The following is a 22,259-nucleotide window of genomic DNA, read 5'->3' on the forward strand; positions in this document are numbered from 1 at the left end:
CGAGATTGCGAACCCCATAGCCATCCTCACTCGCTTTATTGACCATAGAAATTTATAACCCCACCTTACGCAAGTCAAGTCAATATTCCAAACCCCACATCTCTTACGTGATAAGTTAGGGTTCCAAACGGCACATTACCCACGATTCCAAACCTAAAGTTCTCCTTTCACAACTCAAATGGTTCACTCATTTTGACAACTCAAATGGTTCACTCATTTGATTTGTGATATATCAATCAGAAAAGCTATGGAATTATCAGTCACCTAGTTATGTTGCATGTCAGTCCTCAAATTTGCTTTGGTTTTCAACTGATAGATTACTTTCCATGAGTGTTTCTATGTCTCCAGGTATCGCAGGTGTTCGTCTGTCTCTCAGGAGAACAGGTTCAATGGCCTCCAAGAGAGGAGGGTCAGAGGACACTGTTGGAAGTGCAATTGGAGATGCATTTGAGCAAGTGTCTATGATCTTGCCTATCTACGAACACACCAAGTTGTTCATAGACAAGGACATCAAGGTGAAATGGCAGGACATCAACGACACCTTCTTAGGAACATTTGAGGAAGATATGGAAGACCGCAAGGTCTATGTTAACATCCATAAGTCTAGCTTGTACTCGATTGCATGTAGGTATCCTGCCTTTCCATGCACAGAAATGATCCAGTGGATTGTGTCGCACACTGATTCTTAGACAATGGTGTGGAGCAGTTTTAGTGGGATAAAAATTTCTACCTTTTGGGCGAAGGACTTTCAACAAATGTATTAGTTGCCACAGCCGACAATCACAATGGATACACCATTCAACAGACCTATCAACAGTGCAAACTCAAGAGATATCTTGAAGAGCTGGGTGAAAAAGCCAGCCAAGTTCAGGAAAACATCCAAACAGGTTTACAAGATGAAGATACTGTGGAAGGCATATCAGTACTTGGTCATATTTGCATGCTTCTTATACAACCAATAAAGCACATAAACCTTCCTGCAGAGTTGGGTGATGATTATGGACCAACTGGCCAGTGAAGGAAGACCATGCAGCTAGTCTGACATGTTGGCTCTCAAGTTGAAGGAACAGGTAACAAAAGCCCGACATCTGCCAAAAGGTCAACAATCAGAGATATACATGTCCGTGTACATACTTGATGCAGTATGTGCCCGTTAGCAGTTCCCAGGCTTAAGTTGGGCATGGAAACCCTCGGAAACCTCTATCCACGCTTATTGTAGATTTTTCTCTGAATGAAACTTTCTTGAAGTTATCACACAGTTGTTAGACAACTTTGTCACCCCATATACAAAATGATATTTGAGCAGGATCCATCTTGCATGTCAATGACAGGGATGGAGTCATTGATTGACATAGTAGAATGGTATGCCTCACCCCTTGGCACCTTCATACGGATGTACAACACGAAGAAGGCTTGACATTTTTTACCAAAGTTTTCCATGGATAGTCTCATCATGCAAGAAGTGTCATATCACATCTCGATAGGGTTGTCAACAAGACTGCACAGGAAGAAGAAGGCACCTTGGCCCGCTCTTCCTTTGCAATTCGAGTTGTATGAGATACAAAATCCTAAGCATGCTCAGGTCGTGACAGAGTAATTTAAGAGATTGACCTTCGGCAACAGAAGTTTCAATCTGTATGACCCACATTGCTTGGTGAAGGACCACTGTGCGAGATTTTGGTTTCCTTGGATCCACGGGGCATGTCATTGGCTTGAGGAAGACCCATGGAGATACTACTATAACTTCTCAAAGCTCAATGAAATGGTCGTCATAGCTGCAAAGTGGTTAGCAAAGAAGAAGGAAGCAACATCTCAGAGAGAAGCATCATCATCAGTAGCAGAGTGTAACATACCCGTGTGTAACAAATGCAAGATAAAGGTTGTTGACAGCGCAGAGGCAGAGCAAAGCTACAAGTTCAAAGAAAATCCACTTTTGTTGAAAGAAGCTTTGGAGATTGAGGCTAAGAGGTGACAACAAACGTGCAGAGGAAAAGAGAGAAACAGAGGATGGAGGGAACAGAAAAGGAGTTGCAAGAGTTGAAGTAGCAACTCCGAGAAGAACAAGAGCTGCGAAGAAGAGAGAAGTTCAGGAGGGATAGACGCAACTGGAGGCACAACATGCACAAATTGATGAAACTGCACCCATACAGTTTGTAGACTCATCCGAGCAGCTAACACAAAGCATACAGGGTGAGCAGTGGCAGGAGCAGGACTTCGCTCAAGAGATTGAGAAAATGTTAGAGCAGATGGAGTTGAAGACAGTTCAGCCAAAGTCAGAACAGGATATTGACCTCATGCCTCATGACCAAGAGGTCAACCCACTGACTTCACCAGATCTGGAAGCAAAGAAAGTCCTAAGATATCAAGGAGACACTGAGATCCTTGAAGACAATCTAGAAGCAGAGATGCACAACATATATATCTTTCGACGAGTCACAACAGAGAGTTGTGTAGTCACACAGAGTGACTACTCTGAATGTCCATGTATCTCCTGCGTAGTTTGAAGAATGAGTGATCGTATCCGATGTGCACAAGAATAAAGCAGCATTGGTCGATGCTACAAGAGCATATGCTGAAACCACCAGCTCGATTTTTCAATTCTTGACAGTAGAGAACGAGCGAATGGCTAAGGAGTTACAAGTGGCCAAGCAAGGAGGACAGCAGGTCACAACATCTGCCATAGCAGAGTTTAAGAGATAAATAATGAATGAAGTATCGTCTCTCGAGACAGTCATGCAGACGTTGTATTCCAGATTCGTCACTGTGTATAATTCAGTTGTCCATCTCAATGGTTGGTAGCAACGTTGTGGTAGGAGATCACACATCTTGTTAGACTTGCACACTGCTGTTGACCACATGCAAACAGGGACAATGAAGTACAAAGGAGTCCCATTGCACTTGCCTAATATGATGGTGCCCATGGCAGTATAGTTGAAGGCATGCATCAGGAGTCAGGTCCAGAACTATGAGGAACTCCCGCAACTCATCACTAGTTTGCAGGCTTCACATGCACAAGTGTTCAGGAGCATGGATGTTAATGTGCGCACGCATGCGATTGCATCCATTGGCACACTCGCCGAGGCGAAGAAAAAGAACCAAGTCCGATTGGAGCTCGACATGTACTTTGATGAGTTGATGTGCATAGCCACCATACAAACTCGGAGATCAACACAAACACTATGCATCAGTATGTTGTTGGTCTGGCTACACTCAAGACTATGATGCGCATGTTATCACATGAGTTGGAGAGAGGAGCCAAATCAATGTACCTAGATGCAACGAAGGCAATAGTTCACTTCCAAAAGGATGTCACCACAGAATACACAGACACCATCACGGAATACCAAACTTGGAATTGGTTCGCCACAGTTGATCATCATGAGGATGTCGAAGAGTTGATCTTCCCATAGTTGTCCGAGTCTTAGTGATGTCTTGCATGACTTACACAAGCCATTTCGTCTCACATGGGTACATGTGTAGATTGTAATGTAACATCTTGTAAAAGTGAAATACCAAGTGTCGATAGTCGAATGTGACAGTCATGTAGTAGTTGAAGAGTCATGATGGTAGGTGAAGGGTCACAAAGGGGAATGTCAGGGTCACCCCGCCCTTTTCTATTTATAGAACTTCATAACTCATTTTACATGCTTTTGGGAGCCAAGCTTCCTAAAAAAGTATCTTAGAGAAAGCTTGGAGTGTATTGTAACGACCCTTGGATTCTCCATAGTGTAGAGCTAATATATATCTTTGGAGGAGCAGGTGACAATGACTGTAAAGTTCTGTTGTCGAGACTAGTAGTTGGACATGGTTGTATGTATGATTGTAACTTTCACTTTCTTAATATAACATATCTAGCACATTTCATGCATATGTTGTTATTGTATTTCAGCTATCTTGGTTACTCTAACAATATAGGTAATTGTTTTATTACGCATATATGTATGGAATTTTCTATATATGTTTGTATGAATCTTATTGAGATGTGTTGTTGGTTTAACCATCACTTTGGATCGTTGGTTAACTTGCTTTCCAGCTTGTGATGTATATTTTCTCGTGTGTTCCCTTTCAAGCTGCATGTTTCCATAGGTTTCTAAGGGGCGCACTCATTCCCCAGTCCATGTGTTAGAACCCCTCATGCACCTTCCTTGGCTTTCTGTGCTGGTCACACCCTTGCTACCAACAAGGACATCCTGCTTGCCTGTGCATGCAACCGCGGTCAAGGAAATACCGTATGACCCACTGTTGCGACTCCCACACCAAACAGTCTGAGGTCAGTTGGGACTTCTTACCGGGGAGATCCCCTGACATGCTGGCAAGTCCAACACTGTCAACAAGTTTATAACTCAAGGATAAATTCATTGTACATTCTAGTTTATAACCTGTTTATTTATGACTAAAACCGTCCTATAACACAAAACTAAAATGGGTTGAAATTGTTCCAAGATCAAAGCTCGTGAGGGATTAATATTTCTTTAAACTTTAAAAAGAAAATTTAGTCAAGTTTGTGGCTTTATTTCTTGAGATTGAGCTTACATCTGGTATGGATATCATACATCATTAACTATAATGCAATAAATTGAAGCCCATGAGATATCTCAACCTATAAAATATTGCAATACTCCAATTTCAAACCTTTCCATGCCTAATCATTAACTCTGAAAGTTGGCCAAAATCATAGTTTTATTTCATTCATTCAAGATTAATGATCGAAAAACTCCAACACATTGCATGACTATTCTGCATCTGCAACAGTAATTCGAGCGACATCTCTGAGTTCCTTGGTTCTCTCCTCATTTCCATCACCTCTCATCTTTCACCATCTGATGGATTTCTCAACCTCTTCAACTGTGACTAACTCATTTTTGTTTGCTTTTGTCCACTTCTTCACTTCCATGCTCATCTTCAACTCCTTCACCACAAATATTGAGTTAGAAAATTGGTCCTAATGTTGTGACCAAGCCATGATGGGAACACCCAAGCTGATGCTCTCCAATGTCGAATTCCACCCGCATTGCATTACTACAGCTCTAACAACTTCGAGTCAGTGCGTTACTACAACTCTGGTGGACTCACGGGGGCTTCACTCAATGAACCTCTGACATATCACATGCGTTCGTGGCATATTATACAAGACCCTTTATTTGACTATGTATTGGAAAATACCTTTGAGAATCACATTATTTTACCCCCTACCAATACAAACCCAATTCACCTTCCCAATTTAAAAAACCCCTACATTCACTAGATATTGTAGGTATCCATTTTTTCATTTACATTTTTTATACCCCTTTATATTTTTTCATTAACTTTGAACTCCATTTTCTATATTTGCCAATATAAAAACCCTTTATCCCCTATATATCCCCCAATATATTATGTCATTTTTTCCTCAATATAAATCCCCCAATATGAATGCACGTGGTATGGTATTGCTTCCCGAGTGAAGACCCAGTGGGTGGACTCATGAGATGAGACATGAAGATGAGGCGCCCTATCTCTCCTGCCAAGAATCCGCATCCTCCGATTTGATCCCCAAAATCGATTCAATCATCACATATTCACTACAAATGAAAATAAAATTAATGCGGGAAACCAATTCAAATTCAAATCGATGAATGGCGTGGTTTCAAAATTTGTGTTTGGAGTAGCGACGTCTGAGTGCCAAGAAAGGTACATCATTAATTCACCATGTCGGTGGTCATCCCCAGGTAGCTTGTTGGCTTACAGGGGCCTGACCCAAGTTCAGAGATGATTTAGCCAAACAAATCCCGGTACTACTGGCCCTTTCGGCAACAGCTCGCAGAGCATGGACTGAGATCTCACTCAAAGTAGTATGGGAGGGTGTTAGAACCAGGTTTCCACACCCTGGAGATGTCTGATGATTTCAAGTGGTCCGCGGTTCGACCCAGTGCGCATGTCGCTACACGCACTTACCCATACCTCGTAGCCTGAGATGTTGCCTTCACGCAGCCCTATTAAGGGGTCGAACAATGTTATTACCCAAGTTCCTACTCGTAGTCTGATATTATTTGATTTTCTTAACTTATTCGCATGCTTTCAGTTATACTTAACAATATTCACAATACAAGTGCGCGCAACAAACAAACAATATAATTGAATAACTAGTATACGTGAAAGTAATATCAAACATGTAATAACTCAGAACAGATACACAAAATTGGTAATGAAACTTCTCTTTATTATTTTCTTCCTTCTATTACAGACTCAACTCTACCCTGCGCACTCAGCTGCAGGGGTCTGCGCACTCAGTTGCGGACTCTACCAGGCCTCTGTGCACTTAGCTGCAGAGCATCTTCCTAATACTACGACCCAATACACTTAGACTCTTGTTTTACGCTTCGCTATCTTTTAGACTCCATCTATTCCTTTCTTCTTACTTCGCTTAACTACTTTACAACTTAGAGCCTCACTATATTTATAAAATCCCATGGTCCACGGACCATGGGTATGCTGACACTACATTCAACACTTAGGGTAGACAACCCTATGACTCTAACATACAATTCGTGCTCCGTGCCCGCAATTCGCGGAGCTTTACAATAATATTACTCAAAACTTGGGCTTTGAGCCCCAAAACATGTTGTGGGGGGATTCCATGCCCAACAGGCCCCCAACACAAACATCGTGACTCGCCCTTAAGTCACTCTGTCGGCGCGGCAATCTTGGCACGGAGTCCCTCCAACTAGTTCCGAACTATCCTGATGTCTGCAGCGCACTGAGCTACTGCTTGCTGGACCTGCTGTATCTGTTCTTTTGAGTCTATTGTAATTGAACTGTTCCCATGCAGTCATACCGATATGTATTTATAGTCCCGCGCCCTTGTCCGACTCCTTGGAGCGTGAAGAATTTACTATTGTCGGCTAGCCAGATAGCCGGCCCACCTGTGTAAGGCTTCAAGCAGTTGTTGTTTACTTTGCCTGGGAAGGGTTCTCCATTTAATTTGACAAGTTGGACCGTGCCTCCATCTATGACTTCCTTAACCACGTATGTTCTTAGCTAATGCATTTTGAATTTTCCCGGAATTTTTTCAAACTTGTTGTCGTATAGCAGTACTAAGTCATTTACTTTGAATGTGCACAACTTAATATGGCGATCATGCCAAGATTTTTCACGCTGTTTTTGAACCTGCTAATGAAAACCTGCCAAGAACCGTTCCTCCTCAAGTTCTTCCAATTGTGCGAGTCTTTCTTCCAGAGCTTCGCGGTTCATCATCCCTATGAGTGCTGCTATTTGCAGATTGGGTACAATATATTCCATGGGCATGACAGCTTCCACGCCATAGAATAACTGGAAAGGTGTTTGTCCCATCAGTTTCTTGCATGTTGTTCTGTAAGCCCATAGTATTGTAGGTATGCGCAGGTCCCAGTCAGTGCGTTTCACATGGTGGACCCTATTTAGCACTTTGCACACCTTGTCAAAGGCTTCCTCGCTGATAATCTTCGGTGTGATTCGTCTTCACTTCTTCTGTGTTTTGTTCCTATTTTCTATTATGAGAGCGGTGTGCGTTGGTGCGGGCTGTGTATCATACACATGTATCCATCTGGAAAGGTGGGCGTGCAAGCTGTTTCGCCCTTCAAAACCAGCTCTCATCTGTAGCTGAGGTTTTCCAAATCATACAAGCATCACCCTTCTGCAGTCGTGCCAATCCCCAAAACTCTACTGGTGTGTACCCCACCACCTTGCGGGCGTAGCGCGTAGTGCCCATTTCAGAGCATCGAACCGCTGTTGTTCTGGCACTTCAATTTCAAATTTGTTTAGGAATTTTTCCACCAATTTCAATCCATCATACATGGGCAGATCCCTTTCCTGTGTTGCTACACAACGTAATGACCTTATCATCATATTGCAATTTAGCGTGGTTACCTTGTGTAACCGGTTTTGCCATCGTTCTACTTCCTCGTCTGAATCCGAGGTGCAGGAGCTATTGCGCTCCACGAAATCCTACCGTCTGCTGTCAGATTCACCCAATCCTGCTCTCACGCGGTTATCTTGTAGATGCAATCGAGATCATCATCACTATCGTCGTCACGCACTGGTTCTATATATTGTGCTCCTTCGACAGGTTCTAGCGGTACTACTATGCGTAGTGACTTCTTCTCAAAAATTATTTTGCGCTTCTTCAGGTTTATGACTCCATTCATATCAGTGGCCTAGTCTATGCCCAGTAGCGCAGGATAGGGATTGCTATCGTCAACAATTTCTATCACTTCGAAATCCGCCAGCGTGCTCGCACCTTCAATATCGACCGTTACTCCTTGCAATCTTCCCATGGGTAAGATCTTCTGTTAGTTCACCATTCGTAATTGAATAGGAGACCATTGCAACGCGGGCCTACCCATGTGTTCCCATGTCTGCTTTGGCAGTACATTTGCATTCGATCCTAGATCGAGAATTACTTGATCCATTTCATACTCATCGATTTGCAAAGTCAATCTCATTTCCCTTCTTGTTCATGATGTATGTTTCTCGAGCTTTCATACTACGCGCAACTCTCCTAACCCAGCGCACCTAGTGATAAGTTCCTGTAGTCCATTCACAGCTCTGCTATCGCGTAGCAGCTTCATACATGTCTCCATAAAGGTAGTGAGCATTGAAGGATCCATATTTGGTTCTAGTTGATCCTTACTACTTGAAGTGGAGGCCTCCGTGAAGCTCTTCTTAGCTTCCATGAATGTCTCCTTCGCGCGCTCCAAATCAAATTCAGGTTCCTTTGTAGGAGCCTTGCGAACCGAAGCACTTTCTTAAGGCTGCTTACGTTTGTCATCACCTGTTGTGATACCGCTCTGAAGCATAATGTTCACATTCAGATCCTCTTCGCACGGCTCAACACTCATCATTTATAGATTCTGAGTTGAGGGAGGCTGGATTATTCCCTTCTCGCGCAACCTCGCTATCAGGGTAAGGAAATCCTCTGTCTCATGGTCAAACTAAGCACAATATAAAAATGATGCTCTTGTCAAATTTGTACAATCATGGGCATATTGTCCTGGCCCTCTGCAATTGTAACAAATCAGCTGTTTACGACCTCTTCCTGGGCCCATTCCACCTCGACCTCGGTCGCGCCCCTGAAATCCAGTGCGCGCTAGTCCTGCATTTTGATCAAGGGCTCGTGTTTTAGTCTACACCCTGTAGGTAGGGGTTTGATCCATCATTAGCTCATAATTTCTGCAGGTGCGCTCGTCATGACCTACCAACCTACAGAAATTACAGAACAATTGTTGGGACGCCTGCATATACTTCTACAATAGGTTACAATTGTCTGTAGCATGTTTTCCTCCTATCTGACAGATCGTGCACCATAATGTAGGTGCCACGCTCGACCTTGCTTGTGCCTTCGGTCTCAATGGCATCGAACCTCCTGCCCCAAAATAGTTCGTGAAGACTAGACAATGATCCTTGTCATGTCCCTGTCCCTTGCATTTGATGCACCATATCTCCTCGCGCACCTCTAGGCGAGTTGTCCTGTCTTGTTTTAAACTCTGCATTTCCAGACATAAAATTTTCAGTTGCGTGTGGATTTGTTAAACTCCCAGGCCAGGATCTTGTATAGGGGTCTCGTGTAGTCTCATTGCAATCTCCAATGCTTTGGCATGGGTGGATAACTTCTACTGCAACAATGTCGTCCTTAGATGCAGCGTTAGGGACGCTACAAACCATGCACGGTGCTGTGCATCTGTCAAGGTCATGTTGGCTTTGCGAATCATTCCCTTCAACCTCTGATCCAGTTCCCATGGGGTTTCGCCTAGAAGCATCGCGATCTCCTTAAACTCGATAATCGATTGCGTCTCCAATTTTGGCCTGCTAAACTCCTTGTTTAGCGCAGCTTGGATTTATGGGATCCCAGCATTTGGATTGTCATTAGAGTGCTTAATGTACCACATCAGTGCGCGATCTTGCAACGCACTTACCAATGTTCCCTTCTTTATGTTGTCATCTGTAACCCCTTGCGCTTCCCATACTACTTTTACCATGAACCAAAATTGGTCAAGATCTTCGTTCCCTACTCCTTTGAATACTGACAATTTTACTATGCTTGCCATACTGAATTGTGTTGGTGGCGGAGGTGTTGTGGACGGAGATGGAGGGGATGATGGTGAAATCAGTGGCGGTGTAGGTCGGGGTGGTATGTGCGGAATCCCCTGCCTTATCAGACAGATCGCGCTCCTCGGAGAAACTTTCGCGAGCTCCTCCTCGCTTTCCCGCGAGGGTGAAATCAAGGGACTAGTCTCTAACTCTTCACTACTTCCATTTCTGTAGATCTTCCCACTTCGCGTAGTCCCAAACATTAATTTATTCGCATAACCCACTTTTCGCATAGTAGCATTTTAATCCAGGTATTCAAAGATTTAATGTACTTACCTCGCGGTCCTTTGAGGAAATGTCGTTCCGCCTCGTTGTAGCTGACTGACGTGTCTACCACGAACTCGGTGATGAACCCTCCTATAATCCGATCGAGCCAATGGACCACAACGCGTGCGATCTTATCTTCCGATGCTTCTAGTCTACGCACTAATTTCGCAGTCCACACGATTGGTTTTTCAAGCCTACACCTCCCTTGACTGTCTGCTAGCTTCACGATCCACTCATACAACTCAGAGGGGAAGGATGCAAAGAAAATCTTGTGGATTTTCGTATACACGTAGCACTCTAACTACTGTTCTTTTGATACTCGCGGATTCCTGTTTTCCTGCGCCTCGAATTCATGAATCTTTCTATCTAGCCACTTTTCAATTTCTTTCTTAGTCGGATTCCAGTGACACAACATCAGACATCCCTTATGCAGATCCCGGTCCCGACAAAGGAACCATTTGTTGGCTTACAGGGGCCTGACTCGGGTTCAGAGATGATTTAGCAAAACAAATCCCAGTACTACTGGCCCTTTCAGAAACATCCCGCGGAGCATGGACTGAGGTCTCACCCGAAGTAGTATGAGAGGGTGATAGAACCAAGTTTTCACACCCTGGAGATGTTTGATGATTTCAAGTGGTCCGCGGTTCAACCTAGTGTGCACGTTGCTATGCGCAGCCCTATTCAAGGGACGAACAGTGTTATTACCCAATTTCCTACTTGCAATCTGATATTAGATGATTTGGTTAACTTATTCGTACGCTTTCAGTTATACTTAACAATATTCACAATACAAGTGCGCGAAACAAACAAACAATATAATTGAATAACTAGTATAAGTGCAAGTAATATCAAACATGTAATAACTCAGAACAGATACACATAATTAGTAAGAAAACTTCTCTTTATTATTTTCTTCCTTTTGTTATAGACTCGACTCTACCCTGTGCACTCAGCTGTAGGGGTCCACACACTCAGCTGCGGACTCTACTATGCCTCTGTGCACTCAGTTGTAGAGCCTCTTCCTATTACTATGACCCAAGACACTTAGACTCTTGCTCTATGCTTCACTATCTTTCAGACTCCATCTATTCCTTTCTTCTTACTTCGCTTAACTACTTTAAAACTTAGAGCCTCACTCTATTTATAGAATCCCATGGTCTGCGGACCATGGGTAGGTCGACACTACGTTCAACACTTAGGGCAGACAACCCTATGAATCTAACATACAATTCGCGCTCCGCACCCGCAATTCACGGAGCTTTACAATAATATTACTCAAAACTTGGGCTTTGAAACCCAAAACATGATGTGGGGGGATTCCATGCCCAACATAGCCCGAAACACATTCTTCCACTGACCATTGCCTTTCCATTCTCTATCATCATAAACATATATTTTCCCGGCAAACGATTATTTCTGGGCGGTTCTACCACTTGGGTAGACTACTCCAATAGGGATTTCTATTCCCTATAGGAAATAATTAGGCTCCCTTGATCGTCTGGTAGCAAACATCCAACCTATCATCAAGCAGATCTAATCTAACATTGAATATGAGTGAAACTAGAAAAACAAAACCATAATTTACAATATATGATGTTCAATTTTAAAAAGTAGAAGGTTGATAAGTGTTACACTAAAAAATGTCACCTTGACTACTTACAGTTAGTATGGCTCAAATCAACAGTCATGCTACCCTCTTAGGCAAGTCTCATGCCTCTGTTATCCATCTCAAACTCAAAGAAGAGAGAAAGTCTTGTAAAAACTATGTTTATCTCTGGGGTCGCAGGTTCTCTCTAGCCTTACCTGCGGGGACGCTGACCATGTTCACAAAATCTGCGTCCATGGACGCTCTGTATGTTAAGGGACAGGTGCGTCCCTCTGTAAAAGGCAAAATGCGCGAGTTTTATCTTGAAAAAGTTACTTGTGGTTACTTCTAGAACATTCTAGAGGTCGGTTTGATGAAATGGATGCGCCTCCAGTTGGTTCATGTATCTCTATTAAGGGGGAACTTATCCCATCAATAAGGGAGCTATCCCACCCAAAGAGGGGGATGATCCCATTGATAGTGGACCTGAATAACCTCTTTACAGCACTATAAATAAAGACATTGAGCCAGAGGGAGAGGAGGTTGGAGCTATACATTTTCTTTGGGTAAATGCTGCAGGATTTAGGTCTTCCATTAGAGCCTTTGTGAGGAGAGATTGTCTTTACTTGATTCTACTTGGAAGAGGGTGAGCTTTGTCAAAGTAGAGGAAAACCCTTGATGGACCCTGGGAGGAACTTGCACAACACCAAGGCCAGGTTGTAAGAGTTTCTTTGTTTCGTTATTAATACAAACTGGTTTATTTTTCTCAATAGCTTGTGTTAATGAGTTATTTCATGTGTTCCTTGGTCTGCATGTTGAATATATGTTTTATTATATGAAATGCAAGTGCTTGGTAATTGTTTGATTGTTTGTGGTTGCAGGAATTGACTTGAAGGAGGAGCTCATCCGGATCGTCAAGAACGAACTTCAACAACAGCGTTTTGGAATAAGGTAAGCCTAAACACTTGTAGTTTTCATGTTGTAAAAGGTGTATTTAGAGAAAGATCACTCCATTTTGTCTTGTTTGTCATTAGAATGTCTTAGACTTCTAGGAAGGTCAGCTGTGTCCGCACCCTTGACCAATTCCGTGTGACAATAAGATAAGAGTCAAAGTACATAACACTTTTTTCGTACATATTAATATTAAGAAAATGGTACATAAGGCAAGGTCCACACATTTTTTTTAGTTGCATTCAAGTAACCTTTATTGGTTTTACAATTTCAATTGGGACCTAATATCTAAATGTGGGGAGTTTGGAATGCCACTTGGTGGATTTAACATTGATATTGATATTTGTATCTAATTAGGGAAGTCTTCCCAATTCTATTCTATAATATAAAGACTTAAGTCATTAGATCATTTATTTAATATAATATTTAGTGTGTAAGGTTATTGAATTTGAGATGAACATTGGTAGTTGAAATATAATATTGAAACAAACTATAGGTAGTTGGAATATAGTATATACATGAAAAGATTTTGCAATGCCACTGGTTATATTTGACATGCATATTAGTAGTTGGTGGCTAAGCAAATAGAGTCTTCCTAATCCTATAGCACACATTTTTAGATTATTAAATTATTTATTCGACATAAAACATATTATGTAAGATTATTGGATTTTCCATAAACATTGTTACTTGAAACCTCCCAAACCTATAACATAAAGTCTTAGATCATGCTGAAACATCCCAATCCTATTACATAAAATCTTATATCATATTGAAATATCCCAATTTTATAATATAAAGTCTCAGATAATATTAAAATATCCCAATCTTATAGCATAAAGTTTTAGATCATTAAATAATAGAACCTATATGTCTTAAATAATGTTAAAACATCCCAATCTTATAACATAAAGTAGTAGATCATTAAATAATAGAAACTAAAATATAAAATCATTGAATTATTGAATCACAATATTAAACACTCTAAACATCCCAATCTTATAGCATAAAGTCTTAGATCATTAAATAATAGAACCTATAAGTCTTAAATAATGTTAAAACATCCCAATCCTATAACATAAAGTCTTAAATTATTAAATAATAGAAGCTAAGATATAAAATCATTGAATTATTTAATCACAATATTAAACACACTAAACATCCTAATTTTATAGCATAAAGTCTTAGATCATTAAATAATAGAACCTATAAGTCTTAAATAATGTTAAAACATCCCAATCTTATAGCATAAAGTCTTAAACCATTAAATAATAGAAACTAAAATATAAAATCATTGAATTATTGAATCCCAATATTAAACCAACTTTGCAACTCTATGGGTTAGATTTGACATATATGTTAAAAATCGTCCCAATCTTATGATCTTAGAGCATACAAATTGTGTAATGTGTATGAGCTTATTGGATTTGACCTGGAAATTGGTACTTGGTGAGTAAATGGCTGTCTTTTTACTTCAACCAATTTCCAACGCTAGGAATTTGTCTTCTCAACGTCACTGCCATCCTCACTCGCTTTATTGACCACAGAAATTTCTAACCCCACATTTCTTACGTGATAAGTTAGGGTTCCTAAAGGCACATTACCCACCATTCCAAACCTAAAGTTCTCCTTTCACAACTCAAATGGTTCACACTCAATTTTGACAACTCAAATGGTTCACTCATTTGATTTGTGGCTACTAACTTGGATTTAAGATGTTTTTAAATATCTACCGAACTTGTGATTGCCTTCCTCAGACCGTGTTGTACTGCTATTATTGCTGGGCAAGTCCAGTAAGAGACGAAATTATCATTGCTGGGCTGCTTTTGTTGCGTTTGTGTTATACAAAATTACACGATGGCCGAAGCTGTTGTGGTCTCTGGATTTGTTGGTGTGGCCATAGAAAATTTAATCAACCAGATTCTTCACCACATAGGGATTGCTATTCGCTATAAGAAAGAATTGGGTTCCCTTGAGCATCTGGTAACAAACATCCAGCCTATAATCAAGCAGATCCAGCGATACCGCCCAGCATTAAATAGGAGGAGTGGAATTCCCACTTCTTCGTGTTATAATAAGGCTTCAGCCATCAATATATGGCTTAAGAAGTTGGATCTGCTTCTCCGAGAAGCATCAGAAGTGGTGCAGCAGTGCACAATTGCTCCACGGTATAATGTTATTTTCCGATATCAATCAAGTAGAAAGATCACTCATCTTATTTCAGACATTAAAGAACATCTACAATTGTCTCCTTTGGCTGCGTGGGCCCATACTCCTGAGCTCCTGGAGGAACTCAAGCAGGAAATTGGGGAGAGTATGAAGGAAAGCATCAAAGCCATATTGCCTTCTTCAAGCACTCCTTCTGTAAGCACCTCCCAATCTCTTGCTTCAACTGGATTCTTCATCCAGGAACCCCTTATAGTCGGACAAGACAGAGCTTTTGCAACACTCGAGAAGCTAGTGGTCGATTCAGAGTTCTCGTCCATTGGCGTGGTTGGCAAGGGTGGATCTGGAAAGACTCTGCTCCTCAAGAGAATCTTCAGCAGTGAAATGGTGCGGAATGTCTTTAGCGATGGCTTATTGCTTTGGCTTACTGTCTCTCAGTGTCCGTCATATAAAAGTCTTGGGAACGAACTCTGTCAGCAGATAGCCAGCCAGACAAATGTACATGACCTAGAACATAATATGAACGCAGAAGGCGTAAAAATCTGGATGAATCACAGTATGCAGGCAAAGAAATTTGCCTTATTTTTAGATGATGTATGGGGAGAGGGTGCAAAGTTGTTGGAAGAATTATGTATACCCTTGTTAACCGACCACTCGACCTCCAAAGTTATTGTGAGTTCGAGGAATCACAGAGCACTGTTAGAGATGGGGGTTAATGCTGCAGAAAGGTCCACAATAAAAATGGAGGATTTGATGGAAGATGATAGTTGGGCATTGTTTGCTCATCACGCTTTTCCATATAGTAATAGAAATCCGCCAGCAAGCATTGAGGAGAGAAGGGCAAGGGTTGTGTGTGCCAAGTGTGGAGGACTTCCCCTTGCGATCAAAGTAGTTGCCAGGTCAATGGCTGGCATTACGGATCCAAAAGAATGGGAATTTGCAATCGGGAGGCAGCCAAATGGCGACAGCCAAGACATTCGAGAAGCTCTGTATGATCCCCTGAGGTGGAGTTATGATGCCCTCGGCAGGTATGACGTTAAGCTGCAATTGTGCTTTCTATTCTTAAGTGCCTTTTTTGAAGACCAGATCATCTGGTTCGAACAACCAATTGTGCTGTTTCTAGGCGAAGGGCTAGTTTCAAGAAAGAATGTGCAAGATGAGCATAGCTACGACCCATTTGAGGTGGGGAAAATTTACATCAACCTTTTAGCGGATCGTTGCTTGATCGAACCCACATTGAGAGACGTGGATGGGTCCGTGCTGTATTTCAGGGTGCACGACGTCATGCGTGATTTGGCAATACAAATCGCTGAGCAGGAAGAAAACTTCTACTGCCGGGCAGGTAAGGGTATGGCAGCCTTAACTGAAGATGAATGTTCAGGGCGCTCTCGGTTGCTTTTAGACTACAACAAATTGACATTGCTTCCGGAGTCGTTGCGAGCTCCCGAAATGTCCTCGTTAACCTTGGCTGGAAATGCAAATCTCAGAGAAATTCCAAGAAAATTGATTAGGAGTATGGTCTCCCTTAAGATTTTAGATTTAAATGGGACGTCCGTCCGGTCATTGCCGGAGAGTGTGGGGTGTTTGAAGCAGTTGGTATACCTCGCGTTGGTAGGGGTTCCGATTGCATGTCTGCCTGCATCACTTACAGATCTTGTAAGACTTGAAGTCCTCCTACTTAATGGGTCTAAAATCACAGAATTGCCGTCGGACATTCACAGGCTAAGATCCCTAAGGGTTTTAACTCTTAAGCGTTGTGAAGATTTAATATCTCTGCCTTGGAGTATGTCTCTGCTTACTTCTTTGCAATACTTAATAATGGATGGTTGCAGTCGGGTGTGGACAAAACGCGGCCAGAGAAGTCGTCCTCAAACGGTGGCTTCTATCGATGATTTGCGCACTCTGACACAACTGAAGAAGTTATGTCTGGATAACAATGGAGAATTCATAAGCGAGGGAACAATGGGGAGTATGGATAAAATAGAGACGCTCCAATTGAGATTCACAGGGATCGCAAATTTACCAAATGACTTATTCAGTGTGTCGAAGATGAGAAGTCTTTTGCTAAATTGTCCGTGTGTGGTTAAAATGGAGAGTAGGTTTTATAAATTTCAGAATTTAAGCTCACTTAAATTGGAGGGATGTAATAAGTTGGAAGAACTTCCAGATTTACATAACCTTCCGAATTTAAAAAAATTAGAAATCATAAACTGTTTTAAATTGAAAAAAATTCCGGAAAAGTTCGGTAAAAAAGGAACATTTCCTTTATTGGAAAGATTTTCAATAGTTTTACTAAAAAATTTAGAAGAGTTACCAGTGATTGAAGAAGGTGCAATGCCTTCCCTTCAAATATTCACTGTGATGTTATGTGAAGCATTGAGGAGGTTGCCAGAAAGTTATTTGAATATCAGAAAACTTCAAAAAATAAGACTATGGGGTTGTTCAATGGTGATAGAAAATTTAAAGAAAATGAGAAAAGAAAATAAAAAAATAGTAGTAACAAAGTCTACAACAGAGGTAATAAGCATTTTAGAAAAATGGAGTCGAGCAGAAATTCTAAGGGAACATTATTTTTATGGTGAGTTTTGGTGTAATGAGTTTTCTTTATTCTTACAAGAGATTGGGGAAAATCTAAGGGAACATTATTTTTATGGTGAGTTTTGGTGTAATGAGTTTTCTTTATTCTTACAAGAGATTGGGGAGAGGACTGGCCACATGTGCACTGGAACTTTAGGATTATGTAATTTTTATATGGAGTCACTTTAGATTTCCAAATTTCTATAATTACGCCGTAAAGCATTTCCCTCTGAAATCAACTCCCCTCTCTGCCCGCCTATCATCCTTGTAAGCCACACAATTATATGTTAGACGATTGCAAAAGTTTCAGCCGTTGGTTCAAAGTGGTTACAAATTCGTTCCCAAACGGTTTGTGAGTTTATCGAGGCTTCCATTTGGCATCTGGTCGTAAACAATGAATAGCTCCATCCCCGTAGCTGAACCAGGTTCCAGTGCTACATGCGTCCCACGAACCCCTTCATTCCCTCCCTGAACTCTTTCGTTATGCATTTCACTGCGATTTCTTGGCCACTGCTGGGGAGAACCCCCATATAAACCTTCCCAAATCCTCAATCCACTGGTGGCGATGCGGAGTTCCTTGTAAATGAATCTATGGGGCCAAAAAAATCCTGCTCCCATTCTTTGATCTTTTCTCTGTATTTTGTTCTTTTGAGAAACACAGCGGCAAACGCCAACAAGAAGACAACCAAAGCTGCCACTGTAATCCCTGCTATGCTATGAGCCCTACGCGCGGACGCTTGGAATTCCTTTTAGCGAATGATGGTAAACTTGAGATATTGGCTTTGCTTACCTTTCCCACATTTGCAATAATCTCCGCTCTGAGTATTTCACTGGATTTTGGTACACCCATTCTATACATTTAGATAGAATTGTTTTGTTACAGATCATTGCTGCCGCTGTTGGAAGGTTTATGGGTGCTTAGGGGACTTCGTTCTTGAGAAACGGAGAGAAGAAAAATTCGGCAGGCAGGAGGAATGTAGCAGTGATGGCCTTTGTTGCTTTCCCTGGGATGAGAGAGGAGTATGAGACTCTGAGATTGAGCCCTGGGGCTACTTAGAAAGATGTCAAGAGTGCTTTTGGTCGCCTTGGCCCTGGGGCTACTTAGAAAGATGTCAAGAGTGCTTTTGGTCGCCTTGGTTTGCAGGTATATGGAATTGCTCTTGAATGTTATAAAGTTTCCATATCTTAAAGCAAAAGAGCCTGCTACAGTTCACAGATAGAAAGTAGACATGCAAGGCTCTAAAAATTAGAATGCTTGAAAGCAACAATCTCACTGATTCTAAGAATTTCCAATAAATATTTTGTTCTGGTTATGTATATGTTCATAGTAATTGTTAGGAAAAGTCATGATCCATATTCAGCAATAAATTTTTGGATAAATTCATAGTGTACTCCTGTGTTGATACGATCTGTTTACAGTATCATCCGGATGTTTGCAAAGGAGATAACTGTGGAGTTCAATTTCAGAAGATCAATCAGGCTCATCAGGTAACTTGCTCTGTCTCTGGACAGCTTTTGTTTATTTATTTTTTCAGTTTTAATGACATTGCTGCATGTTAGAGTATATAACCCCTTTTTATCTCAGATGTGTTCATGTTATTGATTATGTTAGTTTTGTGATAAATGTGCAGACTGTAATGTCCTGTTTGGCACAAGCAAAGCAGCAAAATGGTTCCGAGGATTGACTAAGATGAGAAATGATCAACTTCCTTTCCAGGCAAAAGTCTTACCACAGAATTTGGATACCCGCCTAAAGGCTAAAACTTGGTAGAGTGGGAGATAGTTTTTTAGTGATGTTCAAGGTATCAAGTACAAACACTAAGGTACTTTTTGTTTGGTTGCATTTTGAATGGTAAAGATCTGGATAAAGTTCTGAAATCGAGTCATCTTTCAGTCCTTGTGAGTTGAAAGAGTCTTTTATTTGATTACAAAATCATGTACTCGGAACAAATTATTTATTTCTCCTCTGTTATTTGTTCCCTGCTTCTGATGACTTTTGAAAAAATCTCACTCCCTTTGTTGTTAGAACAACCGATCATAATCAGTATTTTCTGTTTGAGGAGACCAATTTGTTGGAAGATTATGGAAAGGGATGCAACATAAGGTGAATTACCAGTTTATCACTGCCTTTATTCAGTGATATTTCCCAAGTTGAATCTTGGTAAATATGTGATAGTCCCTTGCTTTTAATCACTGAATCCAGTGTTTGAACTTGAGTGTGTTTCTGTTCATCTGACTTTAGATCATAATTGCATCGTGTTTAATATGTTGGAGATCGAGGGAGACCCTCGTACCTTGTGAAGAGTTTAACTATTTGCAATCATTGATTTAGAAGCAGTCCGTTGATATTTTTTTTACAGGCTTCTGTTAGAAAGGAATCAAGATAAGATGAATTGAAAAGTAATTCAATCTAAACATTGTAGGTTATGCATTTTAGGTTGCAGGTTGAATTAGCCCAGTTTTGAGGGTAATATCCAAGGATAAATAGTATATTGTGTGGGAATATTTAAGCATGTATGTTACAACTAGAGTATTGAAAAAGTACTGCTTGAATTGAAACTTCAACCCAATTTTTGCATTGTGAGCAGTTTAGCAAGCTGAAACACTAACAACTTGTTTCTGTTTAACAAAGTTGAAGTGTTCTATGAAGCATACATGACTTGACTTGCTTTATTAGTGTCTCTTTTTTCTTAGATTCCTTTCGTTTTTGTTTGAATGGTCAATTATCTAGTGCCACTTTTATATTACTTTGGGCATAATTCCTATCTTATATATGGCTTTGAATTAGAAATCTCTATGTCTGATGGAGGTGTTTTCTTGATTTGGGCAGGCGATGTGCTATCTGGAACATCATCAAATGGCGTGCATCATGCTGGTATACTTGAAGAATGGTTTGGATTTCATTGGTGGAATGGACGTGTTCCGATCCTAGTTCTCACCATAGTCCTTATTTTAGCTCCGTTGGTGTCTTTCAAGAGAGTGGGTAAGTCTGCTTTGCTCATCCTGATAAGCATTTTTTAGCACTGATTTTCAGATATATCATATTTCATTTGGGCCTTTTCAGGGATTTAAATGTCTAGAAACTGTTGTAATTATATGAGGGGATTCAACATATCTTGGGAATGTCACATACTGATGGCATCTGCTTAACGATTTGTCTGACTTTTCATGTTGCCCTGTTAGAAATGGCATATGGCATATACATTCAAGGATGTGGATCATGGGTTATTCCTTAGGAGTTGTGATGTTCAAATCTTGATGCCTATATTGATGTGTTCATTTCCATGAATTTGCAGATTCTTTGAAATTCACTTCTGCATTATCAGTTGCACTTGCTATTGTATTTGTTGTGATTACGGCTGGTATTGTGATTGTAAAGTTGTTCAGTGGCACCGTCAAAGCACCAAGATTGTTACCAGATATTGTGGATTTTACTTCGTTCTTGAAGCTTTTCACTGTGGTACCAGTTATTGTGACTGCTTACATCTGTCATTACAATGGTATGGATTATTTTCCTCCATCTCTGGTCCTGCAGTGTAGTATCTTAGAGTTCATTAGTTGAATTTGCATTTAAAATTATGTTATAATGAATTGTGATGTCTTTGCGCCATGCAGTTCATTCCATATACAATGAACTTGAGGACCCTTCAGAAATGCAGCCCATTGTTCGCACATCATTGGCATTGTGCTCAATTGTATACATAAGTACAAGCTTTTTTGGCTTTCTTCTATTTGGAGACCAGACCATGGATGATGTCCTGGCCAATTTTGACACCAACTTGGGAGTTCCCTACAGTGTTGTGCTGAATGACATTGTTCGTGTGACCTATGTTGTACATCTGATGCTGGTCTTTCCTCTCATTTTTTTTGCCCTGAGACTTAATCTTGATGGGCTTGTCTTTCCAGCGAAAAAGCATCTTGTTTTGGATAATAAGAGGTTCATTTTGATCACTGCTGGGTTAATTGGAATCGTTTTCCTTGGGGCATCATTCATACCAAGTATCTGGGATGCATTTCAATTCACAGGGGCCACAGCAGCAGTTTGTATTGGGTTCATCTTCCCAGCTTCCATTGCTCTCAGGTAGAAAAAAAGTTGTTTTTCATTTCTGGTTTCGTCTTTCACCTTGCTTGTATGTAACTTCTAACCTCAATTATTTTTTAATTGCAGAGACACCCATGGAATCTCAACCAGGAAGGACATATTTATTGCATTCTTCATGATTTCTCTGGCAGTAGTTTCAAGTTCAATTGCTATAGTGAGTGACATTAATTCTTTGTTCAACAAAAAGGAGGAAGGCCCTCCACGATCTTGAGAATGATTTTTTATGAGGAGCAGGCGGTGCACATACATATAAAGATTATTTGGAACAGAACCGAGAAAAGAATGCTGATTTGGGAATTTGCTTGTAGAATTGTGAGTGGATAAACTTTTGTAAAGCCTTGTATCATCCTGCCATGGTCGCTCGGCCTTCTAGTTAAAGATACTATTGTATTTGTAGTTGTAAACATTGAAAAGGAATATAGTTGATCTCGCATCAATGATTGAGCGATTCAACTAATCATCCATGAATAGTTGAGAGCCTGTCAAGCAGAAGATTGAAGGTCTGGT

The 22,259-nt window shown here is 40.9% G+C and overlaps 1 protein-coding gene across 3 annotated transcripts; it reads left to right on the forward strand.

Moving 5' to 3' along the window:
- Nucleotides 1-14,589: 14,589 nt before the first annotated feature.
- Nucleotides 14,590-21,967, forward strand: LOC149199279 (amino acid transporter AVT6A-like). Of its 3 annotated transcripts, none has more exons than XR_016253760.1 (6): nucleotides 14,590-18,412; nucleotides 18,534-18,794; nucleotides 19,070-19,138; nucleotides 19,282-19,473; nucleotides 20,481-20,633; nucleotides 20,834-20,949. XR_016253760.1 is itself a non-coding variant. In XM_089402362.1 (4 exons), the coding sequence occupies exons 1-4, from the start codon at nucleotides 20,366-20,368 to the stop codon at nucleotides 21,961-21,963; spliced, it is 1,083 nt and encodes a 360-aa protein (XP_089258488.1). In that variant the 5' UTR covers nucleotides 19,497-20,365; the 3' UTR covers nucleotides 21,964-21,967. The 3 variants fall into 3 exon arrangements, 1 of the variants encoding a protein (XP_089258488.1); XR_016253761.1 differs by having other exon boundaries at nucleotides 19,282-19,452; XM_089402362.1 differs by lacking the exons at nucleotides 14,590-18,412; nucleotides 18,534-18,794; nucleotides 19,070-19,138; nucleotides 19,282-19,473 and adding exons at nucleotides 21,266-21,731; nucleotides 21,819-21,967 and having other exon boundaries at nucleotides 19,497-20,633; nucleotides 20,947-21,150.
- Nucleotides 21,968-22,259: the final 292 nt, after the last annotated feature.

Source organism: Pinus tabuliformis, chromosome 2_1 (assembly GCF_031772625.1).
Source record: "Pinus tabuliformis cultivar Carrire ecotype Pingquan chromosome 2_1, CPIR1, whole genome shotgun sequence".
NCBI lineage: Eukaryota > Viridiplantae > Streptophyta > Pinopsida > Pinales > Pinaceae > Pinus > Pinus tabuliformis.